Genomic DNA, 18658 nt, shown 5'->3' with positions numbered 1-18658 from the left:
GTGCCTGGGCCCGGGTGACTCTCCTCCGCATCCTTCAGATCAAAGTAGTCAAGCGGGAGCGAGAGAAAAAGAGGAACGGGGCGCAGTGGGGTTTCTCGAACCGCGCCGTGCGGACGATGCCCGGCAGTTGAAGCCCGCGAATTGAGAGAGAGGGATGAGGAGGAGGAGGAGAGGAAGAGAAGGGTAAAGGGAAAGTCGACCGCGCATGCGCAGAAACAAGCTGTACTGGCGGCGGCAACGGCGGCGGCAGCGGCCGCGCTGGCGAGTGAAGTTGGGTGAAAGCCCTGCTGATAAAATGGTAGGTGGGGGTCGGATGGATTTCCCCGCCTGGAACGACCCCCCGCACGGCCCTCCCCAGCGCGCGCGCGCTCGGGGAGGAGGCAGCGAGGCAGGCTCCTCCCGCGGGACGAGCAGAGTCTCCCCCGCCCGCGAGCGAAGAAGGGCAGAGCGGCGGGCGCCCTTCTACTCCGGGCGCCCCCCCCCACGCCCGCCGCCCGCGTCATGGGGAGCTCGCGACGGAGGGAGGGAAGGGGGCAACGGGCGCGCAGGGAGCCTCGGCCGGACGCAACGCGGCGGCAGGGACGGGAGGGCTCCGCGGCTGCGTGGGGAAGGAGCCCCGGGTCCGGGCAGGGAAGGCACCGCTACCCTCGCCACGTATCTTTCCCTTTTTTGGGCAGGGGAGAAGCTGGCAGGTGTCTGTCTGTCGGCCGACCCTGCTCCCGGTTCCCCCCGGCCCAGGCTTTTGTCTTCCTTTCGCCTTTTATAGACCGGCCGGGCGCCCCCCTCCCCTCTCCCGTGGATGCCCCCGGGACCCCCACCTGTTCTAACCCAGGAGCTGGCTTAAAAGGAAAGCCTGTAGGCCCGGGGAAAGTCGCCCCCCGCGCCCCGGGAGAAAGGAGCCCCCACTTCCCCCTCCCTCTCTCGGGTTATTTCGTTGCATTTTCCCATTTCCTTCCCACACGGTGAAATAGCTCCCCAACCCTCTCCTTGCTCCCCACCCCCGGCCACTTTTCCTTCCCTGACATCCCTTTCGGTGAGTGGCCTCTTTGATGGAGAACAAAATTGAAAAGAAGATTCCTTAGTTGGGGAGCAAAAACGCATTTTAACACCTCCTCCTCCTCCTCCTTTTTAAACTGACCATTCTGATTTCTTGCAAGCCGTTTTGACTCCCCACCCCCCAATTTTAACCCTAGCCTAGGAGAATTAGGAAAGTTAGAGGAAAAAGAAAACACGCATTCTTAAAGCTAAGCGAAAATAGAACTTAAAAAAAGATTTAAATCTTATGCTTGCACGGCAAATACAGAAACTAGGACCTTCATTTTATTAGGGTGTCTTTTTTAACATATCTTTATCAAGATTGCTTCTTTTGCGCAATTTATTTAGACTCAGAAAATGAAGAATCATACAGTTGTGCAGGCCAAGTTATGCTTGAAACTTGTTCATTTTCTTAACTATGAAATGATTTGTTTTTGAGGGTTAGGGTTCTTTGCTGAAGGGTCTTCTTAAAGTGTGTAATAATCTTAGGGATATTTTAGGGCTCTAATTCAGAAATGCCATCAAAACCTACATAGAAATATTGTATAAAATTATACATTGACATTATTTTATCTTGGCTGTGTTTTTATAGGGCATATGTAAAAAAGTGTTCCTTTTATAATGTAAAGCAATATTTATGAGGGCTTATTCCTGAAAGTGCTTTTTTTTTTTTTTACTGGCAGCACCACTTATATGGTAACTAACGTGTAACCCCGCGCGTGACTTTTCAGAATAAGGCACAAATAATTGTGTATACCTTTCCAGCTTTAAACTTTTGAATCTATCATAATATAATCACATATTCGTGTTATATTAAGTATGAGATACTTTTGGTTATTTACTGTAGGGCTATCATTATAGATTCTTTCACTGAATGTTTTATGCATTTAATGGAAAGCCACTGTAAAATACTGTGTCTTTTTACATGGAAACCTGGAGGCATAAAGTAAAGACTGAAATGAATTGACCTCAGATTTTTAATTTTTGTGTTAAAAATATTTATGTTCAGTTAATTTTTCAGTTTTCAGAAGAAAATTATGTCTTTTACTATAGTGAATTAAGATATATGTGTTTTTTCTGGAATGAAATGTATTACCCCCCACCCCCCACCCCCCCAAAAAAGAATACAATATTTTTTAAAGACAGGCAGTTTTAGTAAAAATTTTGGGGAAAAAACATCTGGATTAGCTTCATTGGCTTTCCTGCTTCTTTTGCATCCCAAAGCATAAGCTTAAATCGGCTCAGAAGGACAAGGTCCGCCAGTTTATGGCAGTTACCCAGGCTGGTGAAAGGACTGCTATATACTGCTTAATGCAGAATGAGTGGAAACTAGAAGTGGCAACAGACAACTACTTCCAGAATCCAGACTTGTACTACAAAGAATCCATGAAAATTTCAATAGACAGAAAGAAATTAGAACAATTGTATAACAGGTACAAAGGTAAGGTTTATTTCTTCACTTTTTCCTTTGAGCTTGATTTCCACTTCAGTTTACACATCTAGGGGGAAAGCGGTTACAGTTCTACTATGTTTGCTAAGAAGTAAGCCCTACTGAACATAGTGGGACTTAGTTCTAGGTACGCATGAATAGTGTCAAATTATAAACATGAATATAGTGATACTACTATATGTATGTTTGTGTATGTGTGTTTAGATAGTATAATTAAATGTAAAGCTGTTTCTCTTTAAAGAAAATACATGTAAAGAAGTTAATATATAAACATCTGGGCACTCATACAGGTAGTCCTCGACTTACAACCACAATTGAACTCAAAAATTTATTGCTAAGTGAGTTTTGACCCATTGTACAATCTTTCTTGCCATAGATATTATGCAATTCACTGTAGTTATTAAGTTAGTCACACAAGTATTTAGTGAATCTGGCTTCACCATTTACTTTGCTTGGCAGAAGGTCGCAAAAGGGGATCAAATACCCCAAAACATTGCGACCCTTATAAATATGAGCCAGTTGCCAAGTGTCTGAATTTTGGTCATATGATGATAAGGATGCTGCAACAGTCATAAGTGTAAAAAATGATCCTAAGTCACTTTTTTTCAGTGCTATTGTAACTTCAAATGATTACTAATTGAACTGTTGTGAATCGAGAACTACCTGTACATTAAGGAGAGCAGACTAACCATGTATTTTGGGTGGATCTGAGCTATTCTATAAAGGATCTGCGTTGTCGCTGTGGTATAATTAAATTATATTATTGTATTCCGCCTCCTGTTCAATATCACCTGTTTATTCTACGTGTTTAAATTGGATTATCTTGAAAATGTGAATACGGCTTAAACTTGTTAAACTATTTTTATTGAACATTCCCAAAGATGTAATGTCCTTATGTGCATTATTGTTAAAATTGAGCAGCACATTCTACAAAAAGCATTGCTGAGAGAATTAACGTACAGCATTCTACCAGACTAGATCCAGCAAGGATCTATTTATAATTTTTCTTAATTTAAGTAAAGATAAATATGTTCGTTAATAAGTATTCTCTTAAAGATCTAGTCCAGGTTAAAAAAAAATTGAATAATTTCTTGTATGGATGTTCTGAAATATGAAATTATGTTCAACTATAAGACTGTCTCTGAGGTTAGAAATTTTATTGAAACTCCTTTGTTAATTCTGCTTTTGAATTCATATTGCTGTAAACATTTTAGAAAACAATCCAGTTATCTCAGAGACAGTAAAGTGGTTACAAAGAATAAATCAGAAATGGAATTGTTATGTTTTTTATTATGTGCCGGACTATAGTCCACTATCATGGACTATAATTGGATTGATGGGATGATTAACAGCCAGTCAGTTTTTCTCTGCCCTGTCTATTTCACAAGATTAAATCAAGGACTACCTATATATAAAAAGTCGGGGGGGGGGTGCAGTTATCTTTTGGAATTAGTCATAATCCTTGTTTGTGATTCTAGTTCTTTTTTATTAGAATGGATTTCTATGTATATTTCTGAGAAAATAAAAAAGGCTTTATTTAATTTTTGTCATATATCTTAAGAACAAGCTTCTTTTGGCTTTCCGTCCTTTGTATTTCCTTCCATGTGCACTACATCTGCTTTGGAAAGTCCGTTTACTCTGAAATTGATTTGGAGATGCAAATAAGTGGGAAGGGATGAATATTAATTTCCACCGGTGGATCTTAAATTACAATCTTAAATCTCCAATAAGAAGATAAAAGTAATGAGAATTGGCTACAATACCCAAATCCTCCTGCCATGAAATGGCAAAAATTCCTTTACAGATTTGAAATTTAACTCTAATTCTAAGAACAGCAAAGAAAACAGAGAAAGGCTGCAATAGCCTGGACCAACTACAATTTTTATTTCCTATCTTGATAAATGTTTTCAAAGAGAATTAATAGGGCCAACGAATCAGTGCTAAACAAAAGTTTAAGCTAGTAGCAAATGTAAGCAAATGTGCCTCTAATGAGAACAGTTTCCGGTAAGGATTAAAGTTCTTGAGACATAACAAGGGATTTTGTAAAAACCTATATTGGACTATGTCAAAGGGCCTTGAATCATTAAAGACGCATACCTGTGTAGCACTTAACATTTAAGATAAGAGTTGTAGCTTTAAAGAGCAAGTGTACATCTACCCATTTATTTATTTGACTTTTATCCTGCCTTTATTACATTATAAATAAGTCAAGGTGGTGGAATATACATAATATCTTGTTGTCCTACTATTTTCTCCACAAAAGCTTATGAAATAGGTTGGGTCAAGAGGAAGCAACTAGAGCCAAATCACCCAGCTGGCTTTCATGCCTAAGGTGCAACTAGAACTCACCTTAGGCACAAACTGCAGAAAAACGTAGTCTCCTGATGATGTCTAGGCCAACATCTTAACTATTACAACAAACTGGGGAAAAAAAACTAGGATTGCTTTGACAGGATTGTTAACTTTGGCATATTGAATCTAGTTTGTTTTCATTTTCTGTTCCCAGAAATCACCTATTAGCACAATTTCCTACAGTCCATCGGTGTCCTTTCCTCCACTATCAAACACATATATATGAAGTACCTTTATGAAGTTTGACATTAATGCTTTTTTAAAAAAATATATCTTACCAAAAGAACTAAATTTACTAATACTAATGAACACATTCTCATTGCTGGTTCCAACACAAGCTATTCATTCTATCTTGTTTGACCAATAAGCTGAAAGGCTTTTTCTTTGCTTCATTTCAACATTTTACCCTCTATAGTACAAGGTTAGAAGTGTAAAGCAGGATTCCATTCACCAAAAGAAATTGTCTTTATGGTCTGAATGAACCTGAGACATTTAAATCATAAATGTTTCCTATTTCTACAGGAATTTGACTGCAGATACACCTTTAACATACACTAACAAAAATAAAATCTGTTACGATGGTTCCTTCCTTACTCTCAGATCAGAATGTTTCTATCACCAATATAATTACTAAGTAGTTACCTACAGCAGTTTTTGTAAAAAGATGTAAAATGGCTTAAATTTGGAGAAGTGATATTATTAAATTGTATGTTTTCATTTAGTTTATTCTAATGAATTTTACATATATTTTATTTAATCCACCTTGTTAACCTTTTTTACATCATAACTTTTTAGGTCACATATGACTGACACGTTGCTTTTGTTATATTTGGTCTGCTTTTATCTTGCTGGTCATTGAGCATAATTAAATAATATGTGTAGATGTTTACCCTTATCTAATGCTTTGATGCAATTGTTAGTGTATTATTTTAACAAAACTGATTTCTCAGAGCATTTCAAATGGTTTTCTTTGCATTCCCAGGCCATCTCCTACCAATTACATCTTGCAATTTGGTATTCTTTAAAACTTCAGTGCCATAGAATTTTATTTTTTTATTAACACAGGAGTAAAAAAATTGAAAATGTTAAGACCTTTTCTTACAAGCATATGGCTACTCCGATTGTTTTGAGACAAAAGGTAGTCAGGCACATTCTGACTTACCAGAATTGCGAAGACAGGGGTGTCAAACTCACGTTGGCATGATGGCATCACGTGATGTATTGGGATTTTTTTCTCCTTCGCTAAACCAGGCATGGGCTTGACACATCCAACCTGCAGGCCGGGAGTTTGACAGCCCTGATCTAACATTTGACGGAATGCTTTGATCTAACATTTGACGGAATGCTTTATTTCCTTTGCCTCAAATAAGTAACATTTTGAGGCTTTACATAGTATCATCACTTCAAGCGCAGAGAGAGAAGTGCAAGTGATTAGTGGTGATGGAAATAGCTATCCCCCAAAGATGCTTATATGAAATTGTTAAAATAATTACAACAATTGATATTGAAATAGCTCCAACTTAAAAATTCTTCTTACTGATTTCAGCTGCAGTACAGGTACTGCTCAACTTACAACCACAATTGAGCCCAAAATTTCTGGTGCTAAGAGAAATAGTTGTTAAGTGATTTTTGACCCATTTTGTGAACTTTCTTGTCACAGTTGTTAAGGGAATCACTGCAGTTACTTAATTTGTAACATGTTTGTTAAATGAATCTGGTTTCCCCTTGACTTTGCTTGTCAGAAGATCACAAAAAGTCATATGAACCAGTTGCCAAGCATCCAAATTTTGATCATGTGTCCATGAGGCTGCTGAAGTGGTCGTAAATGTGAAAAACTGTCATAATTCACTTTTTTCAGTGTGTCATAACTTTGGTCACTAAACAAAGGCTTGTAAGTTAAAGACTACCTGTAGTTAGGTTAAGCATGCAGTGATGTGTGCTGAAAGAACAAGTATTGCTTTTTTTACCTATTTGCCACATAAAATGAGGAAGGCAAAATATGTGAACTGAAGCAGGAACACTTTCTAAATGTTTAGCTATTTTCTCTGGGAGAATAGAACTTTTATTTTTATTTTTAGCAGGGAAATTGATTTGACAATCTCTGGCAGCGTTCTTTACAAGTCTGTACTTGGGATAAACAAATAATATTTCAGAAGTGCATGTAGCATGTGCAAAGAGGTACCTTTTTTTAGCTTCTGGTGTCTAAAGAATGATGATGTGACATGGAGAAACAGAAGTCTGCCTATCATACCCCTGGAGACCTATGTTGCTTAAAATAGCAGGAACTTTTTGTTGAAATAATAAGGAGTAAGAATGTCAACACCCGTGATTCTAAACCCTAATCAGTCTCAAACTTTTTGCTTTTTACCTCAGCAAAATGTAGTCTATTGTATATTTCTCATCTAAATTTACTTGCTCGTATTGGAAGAAAACCACAACAGTCCCATGGGTTTTTATGGACAGTTTTTATGGACAGTTGTACTTTAAATATCAATACTGTTGCTATAATTACTACAATTTTAAATGAAATGAACCTTTCTATGTATGCAGATGGCCATTAACTCTTTTTTGACCTGATTTATATGATTATATTTTTTAGTAAGTAAGAGTTGAAACTATAAAGGTATAGTTTTAAAAATCAGAATAACATTGTATGATTATGGAAAAAGTTACACATCTTTAATGGAAAATATAACATCCTGTTTTGTTTTGTTTTGAAATACAGACCCACAGGATGACAATAAAATTGGCATTGATGGAATTCAGCAATTTTGTGACGATTTAAATCTGGACCCTGCTAGTATCAGTGTTTTGGTCATAGCATGGAAATTCCGGGCAGCGACTCAGTGTGAATTCAGTAAAAAAGAATTTGTAGACGGCATGACAGAGCTGGGGTGAGTATAACAGTTTTTATCAGAATTCTATTTTTTCAACATCAAAATAGTTGATATCAAAACTGATTTTGTCAAATTGGTTAAAAATTCAGTTATATGAAACATACAAAGAATTATGCAGATATCTAAAGTATGCTTGTGGCATTAAAATGTAACTTGCCTAATTCATTATGCAAGGACTGTAAAAAGTTTTGACATAAGCCTATAGTTTATTAAGAGTGCATAAACATCTTAAAATAGGTAAAGAATAATCCAGTTCCTCAATTCTGAATTTATTTATTCCTGCCCCAAAACCATATATTGGATTCAAGTGGAGTGCTTTCTAAGTAATTAACTCACTATTTCTTTCAACTGAAAGTTATTTTTAAGTGGTCTTGCTGAAGGCAAGTTTTAAGTTATGAGAGCATCAGTCTTGCTATTTGATGAAATTCAAACACAAATATTGTGGGATACACTATTTATATAAGTTTAATTGATTTCAGTGAAACCAAGTACAGGTAGTCCTCAACATACAACAGTTCATTTAGTGCCACTGAAAAATATGACAGGACCATTTTTCACAGTTACAAGCTTTGCAGCCTCCCCATGAATTGATCATGTGATCAAAATTCAGATGCTTGGCAACTGGTTCATATTTATGACCATTGCTGTATCCCAAGGTCATGTGATCACCTTTTGCAATCTTCTGACAAGCAAAGTCAATGAGGAAGCCAGATTCACTTAACAACCAAGGTACTAACTTATCAACTGCAGTGACTTACTTAATAACTGTGGCAAGAAATGTCACAAAATGGGGCAAAATTTACTTAATAGGTGTCTCACTTAACAACAGAAATATTGGACTCGGTTGTCATAAATCGAGGACTACCTATACAGATAGTCTCAGTTTACAGTGGATGCTGCCAAAGATAATTGCAATGCATTTTTGAAATTATAATGCCCATCTCCCATGTGGTCATGGGATCACATTTTGGGCACTTGGCAGCCAGTTTAACTTCATGGCCATTTATAGCAGTCCGCGAAGTCATGTGACCATGATTTTCCAGTTTCTGGGATTTGCAGCAAAAAATACTGATTTGGGAAAATTGATTTGCTTAATGGCAGCAGTATTTGTTTAAGGACTATAGTGTTCGTTTAATGACCACCACAAAAATGTCAAATAATCAGGTCTGGTCACATGATTCCTTGACTTACAACTGCAAGTCAATTCTGAGCTAAACTAATGTCTTAATTTGAGGACTACCTGTATTATTGGTATGTATTCAACCCTGTCTCCTAACTCTGATTTATATATTATCATAGCTATAGTTTAAAAGGGTAATATTAATTAAGGGTAATTAATGAATTGCTAAATTAAATATGTGTTCAACATATGGATTAAGATGACTAAAATGCCTGGAAAAATAAAAATGTATTTGGCTCTAACACCCCCTCCCCAAAGTTAGTACCAAGTATAAGTCACTGAGAATACTTTCCCAGAGATGAGTCTTCCACTAAAAAGGCCCATTCCCAAGTAGTTGCTGTAGGCATCTTTGCGTATAAGACATCTAGAGCAGAATTCCTGCAGATCTCAGATGATGGATGGGAACATATAATTAATATTGTTCATTTTAGGCATTATGGTCCCAAACTATGAAAAGTTATACAAATTTTTACCAATACCTTGAATTTTGAGCAAACTGGAGCGGCCAATAACCATGTAAGATAAGTATCCTTTCATACTGTAATGCTAGTTTCGATTCATACTGTTGCTGAACTATTTAATACTAACTGTACTTTTTGGCCCACTTTGAAAATTAGCCTCATATAAAATTACACTGTAGTAATTTACATAAAAAATTATCAGGGCATAAATTAGCACAGGATAACTGACTCTGACAAAATAGCACTATAACTCACCTAGTAACCTACTCCTGTAACTCTAAATTTCAATAGGAAGTGGTTCTCCCATGGCAAGGGAACAGGTCCTCCAAGTTCCAATCACCTTTCTAGTGTCTAAAGAGGCCGAGGGATGTAAGATCATATACAGTGTAAATAGGGAGAGCAAGCAAATTTATAAGATTTACCTGTGTTTTATTGAATATAACAAGACCTTTTTGCAGCGTTTATGTCAGAATGTGCACAATATTAAGCTTAATAACTGTGTCAGAATATTAAATCGTTCTTCCAAGAAATCTTTGCAGTTCCTTGTTCACAGAATAAGAAACTACAATAAAAATCTAAATTTGGAGAATTCTGAGAAGTAGAATTGTCCAAAAACAAGAAGACATGACATAGACATATATTAACCCTATATCTGTTTAATTGGTGCTCTAACTTTTGTCATAAAAATGGCATTAAATTCAAATACAAATGGACAAGGGTCAACGGACATTTATTAGGCAGTGGATGAACACAAAAAGTGTAGCATTACAGTTACACATGCCCACTCATGTTGGAAAAGTGGATTTACAAAAATATATTGGTCCAAATCGCAATAGTATAGCACAATACTAGATGAAATAAAAGCATTTGTTGAAGTTATCATTTCAAATTTCAACACTTTCAGATGAATATGAAGATAAAGCAAGAGTAATGTGTTTAATTTACACAGGAAATAGATTATATGAATGGCAAGATTGGAAGAGATGAGACATGCAATTAAAGTTGAAAGTTGAAACACTTAATAATTTGAAAGATAACATTAGTTTCTAGGGAACTTTCACTAGGGAAAGTGAAAAAACTGACTAAATGTTAAATTTTCAGAAAACAAAGGAAACAGCATCCAGTGGACTAAATAAAGACTGTCTCCATTAAACAATGCTCACTAAACAAAATCTTACATACTTAAGGAATGTCATGTCAGCAAACTACTTGAGAAGGTTGAGCAAGATAGCAGAAAAGAACAATAAATGTCATCAAGAAAAAGGAGTGCCTTAAAAGACATATGGATTCTCACAGATTGCAATGGCAGCAATTTTTCCATAGTCACCGTGGATTGTACCTATGTTGATGTCACCTAACCAAGTGCTTATACTTACCTGTTATGTTTAAATAAAATCAGAGCTGATTTAAATTTCCCGGCAAATGCTTAATTGTTGATCTTACGCCTGTGCAAAAAGCTGCAATTCAGTTACAATCCTAGAAGGACAAGCAGTTCTTCATATACAGATGAAATATCTAATCTTCAACTTATGACCACAGTTAGAACCAGAATTTCTGTTGCTAAGTAAGACAGTTGTTAAGCAAGTCATGCCCAATTTTACATCCTTTTTGCCACAATTGTTAAGCGAATCATAGTGGTTGTTAAGTGATTCAAGCAATTGTTAAGCGAATCCTGATTCCCCCATTGACTTTGCTTATCAGAAGCCAACTGGGAAGGTCACAAATGGTGATCCCATGGCTCTCCCTGCCTTTGGTGATTTTGTTGTATGATGATGATTTCTTAGTTGAGAATTACTGTTTTTAATTTTACAATAGATACTTAACCTACTTTATGTATCTATTGACAGAAAAATAGTACTAGTTCAATTAAAAACAATAGTTCAGTTAAATTACAGGAAATGAGATTGTAGAGAAATAAGTTAGCTGAAGAGAGTGCTACACCTCTATCAAATTTATTGTTCTCATATAAATGCCCGTACACAATATTTTAAACCTGATTAGAGTAAAAGGCATTTATTTTATTGCACTGGTTACAGCTGCATATTTGCAAAATTGCTCTATTTGCAATACAAAATGAATATGTGCTTTATGTATTGATTTCTGCAGCACCAGCTGAATGAAATATTATGGAATAATATGTTTGTTACATTAACATCAACTGAATTAGTATTAAAATTGAACTATTTCTTGTATATTGCAATTTCCCATTTTTGAACAGATATTTTATAAGTTTTATATTTCAAAATTCTAAAACAATACAATTGATACTGAATAGTAGTATCTTTTTACCAGGTGTGATACCACAGACAAGCTAAAAACTCTTTTACCAAGACTGGAACAAGAATTAAAGGATCCAATGAAGTTTAAAGATTTTTATCAGTTTACTTTTAACTTTGCTAAAAACCCTGGGCAAAAAGGTTTAGGTGAGTTTTTTTTAAGTTATTGTGTTTTCAATAATGAGAGATTTTATAATAGCCTTTTAACAAAATGAAAGCTTAGGTGAGATTCATTAGTAGTTTTTTTTAGGCAAGATATTCAGGTTGACAGGGAAGGGAAGATTATTATAATTCATGGTTTATCTTGAATGTTTTGAATAACAAATGTCACATTATTATTTGAAAAATATGACAAAACAATATCTTCATAATGGGATAGTACATTACAGTTTATTCTTAAGTAGAAATCAATGTGTTAAACATTATTTTTACAATAATAGTTTTTAAAATCTCAGTTCTCACAGCTTTTGGCAATTCTGTCAAGTAGAATTTAGGATGTTCAATCAAAACATGAACTTTTATGATGTTGTGTTTCAGAATTGAGTTTTTTTTACAGTAATCTTTCTCTTCCTGGTCTCTCATACTAAGTTAGCATACATATTATATATAAATCTAAGTTGCTACATCTCAAAGGATAAGTTTGTCTTTTCAGCGGTTTCGGGTGGCTTTTTTTTTTTGTCTCTTCCAGAGTTTTTCCTACATAAAAGCATTTGTTTCAGTTTTTGATTCATTGGCCCCTTTGGCTGAGGCAAGGATAGTGAGCTTTTTATGGTCTGTGGGGTCCTTAGTGCTCTCTTAGCCTGGTTGTTTTCTTGCAAACATTTCGTTATCAAATTAGGTAACATCAGTGCTAGAAGAGAGTGGGGTTTGTTCTTACTTTATAAAAGCTTGCTCTGTCAGTGTTAGTGGGATTGGTCTTGGTAATTTCTTAGTTAGACTATTGTTTACTGTTACCTTGTTTGTCTGGTAAGTTGGTAGTTTCTTGATTGGGGCATTGTTTGCTTCTTGATTGTTGGACTAGTATTAGTCTTGGTGTCATCTGGATGTTGATTGCAGATGAGGTGTTTTGGTCTTTTTGTTTCCTTTTTGTTTCCTGTTTCTTTTGAATGGTATGTAGATATTGTTTATTTCTATGTGCCTGTTGATGGCTGACTTGTCTGTGCATCAAACTTCAGGAACTCTGGCATTTTTGGATTTGTCTTGGTCTAGATGTTCAGGGTTTTCCAATTGAAATTACGATTAAGTCTGATTATATATTGTAAAATTAAGGAGTTTTCATTATGTCTTCTAATTGCTAGTTGGTGTTACTGGATGAGCTCTACTAGTCTTCTGCCTATTTGTCTTACATAGTCCTTGCACTGTGGGTTGTAGATTACTCCTTTTTCTTCTGGGGGTGTTGGTTCTTTTGGTTTACTTAGGATGTTTTGGAGGGTTTTAGTTGGTTTATATTCTTCCTTGTGATGCCATATGGCTGGAGTAGTTTAATTTTTATCTTTTCTTTTCACATGTATGAATTAAATGTGTTTAAATGTTAAATGTTCAGAGACTGTGTTAAATGTTTCGGTTTCAGGTCCTTGAGATATACAGTCCTTGTTAAGGCAGCTATGTTCTAATTCATACATAGTATTATATGTAAATGGTTATACTTGATAAAAGAAATATATCATATACAGATTAAGCAAAGTTGGAATCCACTGGGACTGACATGGATAAAGCTAGTCTGGTTTTGAATTTTGTTTTTATTTAATGTGTACAAACATTGCATTAGGAACAGTAGCTATGACAGAAATTGGAGCTAACTTTCAAAACTCAGATCCTCTCTTAAAATAATCTAATGCACCAAAGGAATCCTAGCCTTATCTTTTAGAAACATATACGGGTTGTGAATGCCATGCAAAAGGTATTCGAAGATAGCACATACTATTTTGGGAACGAAATGTTTGTATTTTACACCGAACATGTGTTTATATACAAAACAAATTACAATATTGCTGTCATATTGTTTCACAACAAAATCTGATAACAGGAAAAACTATAATTAGTAGGTATATTTGAGAAAGCAATATGATAAAATATACAACAAACCTGTTTTTGTTATCTTATTTTGGGGAATTTTTAGCTGCTTGGAGTTGACTTGATAAATTAGGAAGAATTGTTACTCATGGCAAATGAGCATTGCTTTAATGCTTTCCTTTTATAAATTGAACAAATTCTGCAGCCTATTTTAGGGACTGGAAAATCCTTGGAAATTTATGCAGACAGTTGCATAGTGATGATTGCCAAAACTATTTTCCTACTTTTATAAACTAAAGAAAAATTTACTGTCCAGTATATGTAAAGGAAACAGTTATCCCCGTTATGTGTATTTTCCATTGTAGACTTGATTCAGATTTAAAACTTCTGATTTAATATGCTATGTTTTAAGCCCATGTTGTTATATCTCTTTGGCTGCTCATTTAATACTTTTTGTTTTCTTAAGCTGGAAGTTTATGTAACAGTTCAATGATTTTGACTTAGGTTTGGAATAAATATGCAAATTGAACTTATTTTTTGTCTGAGATATTTAAAGTATTAAAATATGGAGAAAAGACATATCTGTACAAGGATCCATGCTTATTCACAATGCAGTATAATTTATTCAAACAGAAACACCCTCAAATTTGTCCTGTCTTTGGTTGGTATGTTATTTGACAATGCATTTAAATTTAAAAAAAAAAAACCATATTCAAGCAAGTATGTACTGTTAAGATTTTCAGATGTTCCACCGATCTGTTTTTATTGGTATGGCTATTTATCATTTATTTATTTATGAAATTGATATTCCGTCTTCCATTCAGGAGCTTATTGTCAATATAATTTCTATTCAGAGATACATATTTGTACTCGAATGCCTATTCACTGATAGAGTTGGGGGCAAAAAGCTGTCTCAATAGGTGTAGTTTTATTTATTATTTTAATGAAGGATTATATATTGTCAACTTCCAGTGGAGGCATGGCAAGCTAAACACATCTCTGTGGAGAGTGAAGATAACCACCACGGCAAAGACCAAAGAACCGGTGAGTAGACCAGTTCTTTGGAACCTGTCCAGATAAGAAGAAGACTGGAGATCACTCATGTGTGATTTGGATGGTTTGTCCTTGTGAGGAGACTGCAAGATTGTGGTCTCTAATGGATCTGAGTGCCAGGAAATGAAGGAATTAATTATCAAGCTCACAAGCACAGCTGGCATCTTTAAGGACATTAAATTTGCTAACCTCATTATTAATCACATTTGGAAACTGCTTATTTAACTATTTTAAGAGATCTTCAGTCTAAAACGTTGCCTGGTGAGTTTACTTCTAAACAAAACAAAAGTTAACTCAGGTTGAGAATTGAAATAATTTGTAATAAATGGATTTTCGTGAGAACCAGAATTATTTTGATTAGTTCCAGTCATAAGAAAGATAATAGACCTTTTGATTTAAATTGGATATCAGAGGGGACAAAAGTTCAGGAAAAAAAGAAAAAAAATGCCTTTAAGATTGTGATTTATAAAATGATACAAAATACTATAATAGTTGAAAATTAAAGGAGATATTTGAAAAATAGGGCCAAAAATTATTAGCGACAATATCAGTAATGAAGTCTGCTTCTAAGGGTTGAGTTTGTCTAAAGGATGTTGATACATGTGAGGAAAAAATTGATGAGTAACAGTGGAATTAAAAAGTGTGGATTATAAAACAGACAAGATTCAGATTGGAAATTGCAAATTGGAAATACAAATGATAGGAGAAGTGTGGATTATAAGAGAGAGAAAAGCCATGAGAACAATCCTGATAATGACTTTTATTACATCTACAAAAGAAGCTAATTAAAGCTTTGAAAAATTAAAAGGGAAATACAAAAGACAAACTAAGACAGTGACCCCGGATAATAACTTTCCACTGGATTTACAAAACAGATCTGTGAAAGCCTCAATAGGAAAAAGATATACAACATCTGAATGAATCAAAGATCAAGGTTATTAGAAGCAAAAGAGAGTAATATAAAGCTGGTTTGTTTGATCAAGGTTAAAATAAAGCTTTGGTTTATTTTTATAAAGTTCTGGTAAACTGTAATGGAGTTTTTGCTGACACCAGAACTAAAAAGTTAATGATTTATGGTTTTGCATACAGAAGGGAAGGATTATAGGAAGAAGAAATACATATTTGTAAATTTATAAGGGATGATGAGTAATCAAATTTGTTTATCCTTCTAATGAAGATTGGAAGTCACTTCCCTGTACATATTTCTTTTTTTAAAGTATATTTTACTTCTTTCCTTTTTTTCTTTGTTATTCACTTTTTATTCTTTTTCTTTTTGTGAGTTTAATTTGTAATTGCTTTTTCTATTGCATTTAAAATCAATAGAAATTAAAAATGTGTTTTCAAGTAAGCTTCACTGCAATATATGCATCTAGGGAAAACGTTGCCATAAATAAGAGTATGAAAGTATTTGTCTCATTTATATAGACAGATCCAAATTCTATTTCTATAAAATTATTTTAATCTTGGGAATAATAAAGAATGATCTGGTTAACTCATGAAGGTATATGCAGAATAAATAAAAATTAGTATATACATTTGTAAAAATATGCATTGTTTTGGTAATCTCTTCCCAGATTTCAGTTTGTTTACAGTAAAGATAACTCAGAAGAATGAGCAGTGCACTTGTATCAATGGTATCCTCTGACAAATACTTCTGAAAAATTTCAATATAAAACTAGAACTCTGCATACTCTTTTACTTACATTCTTCTGAGTAAACATGCATTACACTATTGTGTAAAAAAGGATGTTTTTAGTAGAATAGTTGGGGATACATTCTGAAAAATGAGGTAAGAGAGGAGAAAAACAATTCTGTGATAGTTGAATGAATATGGTTATTCTCCATGAATTTAATAATTTCCCTTTCTGTCACATTCAACATTACAACTTGGGAGCTATCTTTTGACGATAGTAAAAAGGTTGATAATTTGCATGGATAAAGTGAAATATGGTTGTTTAAATTACAACGTCATAGCATAATAACAAGGAAGAGTGGCATTTTGTATAATGTACAACATGGTTGGACAAATGAGGCCTTGAGATCTCATTAGACCCATTCCATATTTACAGGCCTTATGCGTAAGTATTTATATTTAAACTTTAAAATGGCTTAGAATTTGTACAGGCACAAACTGTGTTTTTAAAAAATGTAACTTAAAATCTACAGAATTATGGGTAGACCTTGACTTACAACTACTCAGTGACCATTTAAAGTTACACTAAAAATACGACTCATGACAATTTTTCACATTTACAACTGTTGCAGCATTCACATGGTCATGTGATCAAAATTTGGATGGCAACTGGTTCATATTTATGACGATTGGAGTATCCTGGGATGATGTGATCACATTTTGTCATTTTCTGACAAGCAAAATCAATAGGGAAGCCAGATTCACTGCAGATTAACAGCTCCAGTGATTCATTTAACAAGTATATCGCTTAGCATCATAAATTTTGGGCTCAATGTTAGTCATAAGTCAAGGACTACCTGAACTGAATTTTCTTGCCATATATAACATAAAACTACACATTTTCTTTGATACAGATTTTTCTGCATAGGTGGGGATGTGGAAAACTAATAACTAATGTGGATTGTAAATTACATTTATGTCTTTCAGATCTAGAAATGGCAATTGCATATTGGAATTTAGTATTATCAGGAAGATTTAAATTTTTAGATCTTTGGAATAAATTTTTATTGGTAAGTACCATAGAGGATTATTCCAAATATGTTTGTGCAAGTTCCAGAATATAATAAATTTAGTTTAACAGACCACACGGGAAGAAGATTTGTGTATATGACCTTATTGACAGCAAATTGGGACAACTCACCAATGTGTCATTTATTTAATTGCATAATTAAGATTATTTGCATCAATTGTGAAAGCTGCTTTGAAACATATTTGACCATTATTTATGGGTAAATTTCAAAAATAATGGATTTTGTCTATTACAAAATTCCTTTGATTAGAGTCCATAAAATTGATGTTTTATAGTAATTTTACTGTAATTTGTACAATGACAAATTACAATAACTATATCTTGATTTATCTTGATTTTCAGTCTCTTACTCTAATAATCTAATCTTACTCTAATAATTTTAGTCCGTATCTTCTCAGTAAAGATTTTACTAATTGGTCAAAATATAAATTGAATTCATACTAAGATTCTTTTTCTTACATAGGAGCATCATAAAAGATCAATCCCCAAGGATACTTGGAACCTTCTTTTAGACTTTGGAAATATGATTGCAGATGATATGTCAAACTATGATGAAGAAGGTAAGTGATGTAATATGCAAGTTTAAATATAATTATTTTGAAATATTGTCTTTAAAAATTCTACCTTTAACTAGATACCATATTAGCAGGGCAGGCAGGGTGACAGAATACAACTAAAAGACCAAGAGAACCTTTAGATAAAGGCCTGCTCTTTTAAGGGGAGAGCCACCTCATCCGGAACCAAAGTTGGAGCTTTTTTAAAAAAAATTATAATTTCTGAATAGGGATTCCACCTTATTGGGATTCAGCTGGATCCTTTTTTGACCAGCCTCCAATGCCAGGACAAGACTTCCACTGCATCCCTTATATAATCCAGCTGAGAGGTGTATATTTGCGTTCATTAGTATTTTGATGGTATGTGTTCACAACTAATAAATGACTTCTCTCAGCACTTTTATGTAGTTGCTAAATAATGTGAAGAAGAGGACTGAGCCCTTGTCCATTCTCTTCCCCTATTCCTGTTGGCTGGAATTGCCTGCTTTGGGAAGAACAGAAATAGGGCAATAATTGACTAAAAACTTTAGGTTAAGACATATCACCACCTCCTCCAAGAAGTACAGATAAGGTCAGATTGTAAATATTCAGAGCCTTTATTCAGAATTGTTTAATTCCTCTTTAGGAGCGTGGCCAGTCCTAATAGATGATTTTGTGGAATATG

At 34.7% G+C, this 18658-nt stretch overlaps 1 protein-coding gene across 1 annotated transcript; it reads left to right on the top strand.

Annotated features, from left to right (window-relative positions):
• Positions 1-137: 137 nt before the first annotated feature.
• On the top strand, positions 138-18655 carry DCUN1D2 (defective in cullin neddylation 1 domain containing 2; the record flags this gene model as incomplete). The annotated part of the gene is made up of 8 exons (XM_087918865.1): positions 138-298; positions 2260-2476; positions 7563-7731; positions 11668-11798; positions 14637-14708; positions 17338-17420; positions 17904-18000; positions 18620-18655. Coding segments are annotated over exons 1-8 (898 nt in total), but the record flags the coding sequence as incomplete, so codon positions are not given.
• Between the last annotated feature and the right edge of the window lie 3 nt (positions 18656-18658).

This window comes from Pseudonaja textilis, unplaced genomic scaffold (assembly GCF_049901715.1).
Source record: "Pseudonaja textilis isolate UNSWEBS1 unplaced genomic scaffold, rPseTex1.2 PTEXCTG91, whole genome shotgun sequence".
Lineage (NCBI taxonomy): Eukaryota > Metazoa > Chordata > Lepidosauria > Squamata > Elapidae > Pseudonaja > Pseudonaja textilis.
Note: the sequence above shows the minus strand (reverse complement) of the source record. Positions and strands in the feature narration are given on the sequence as shown.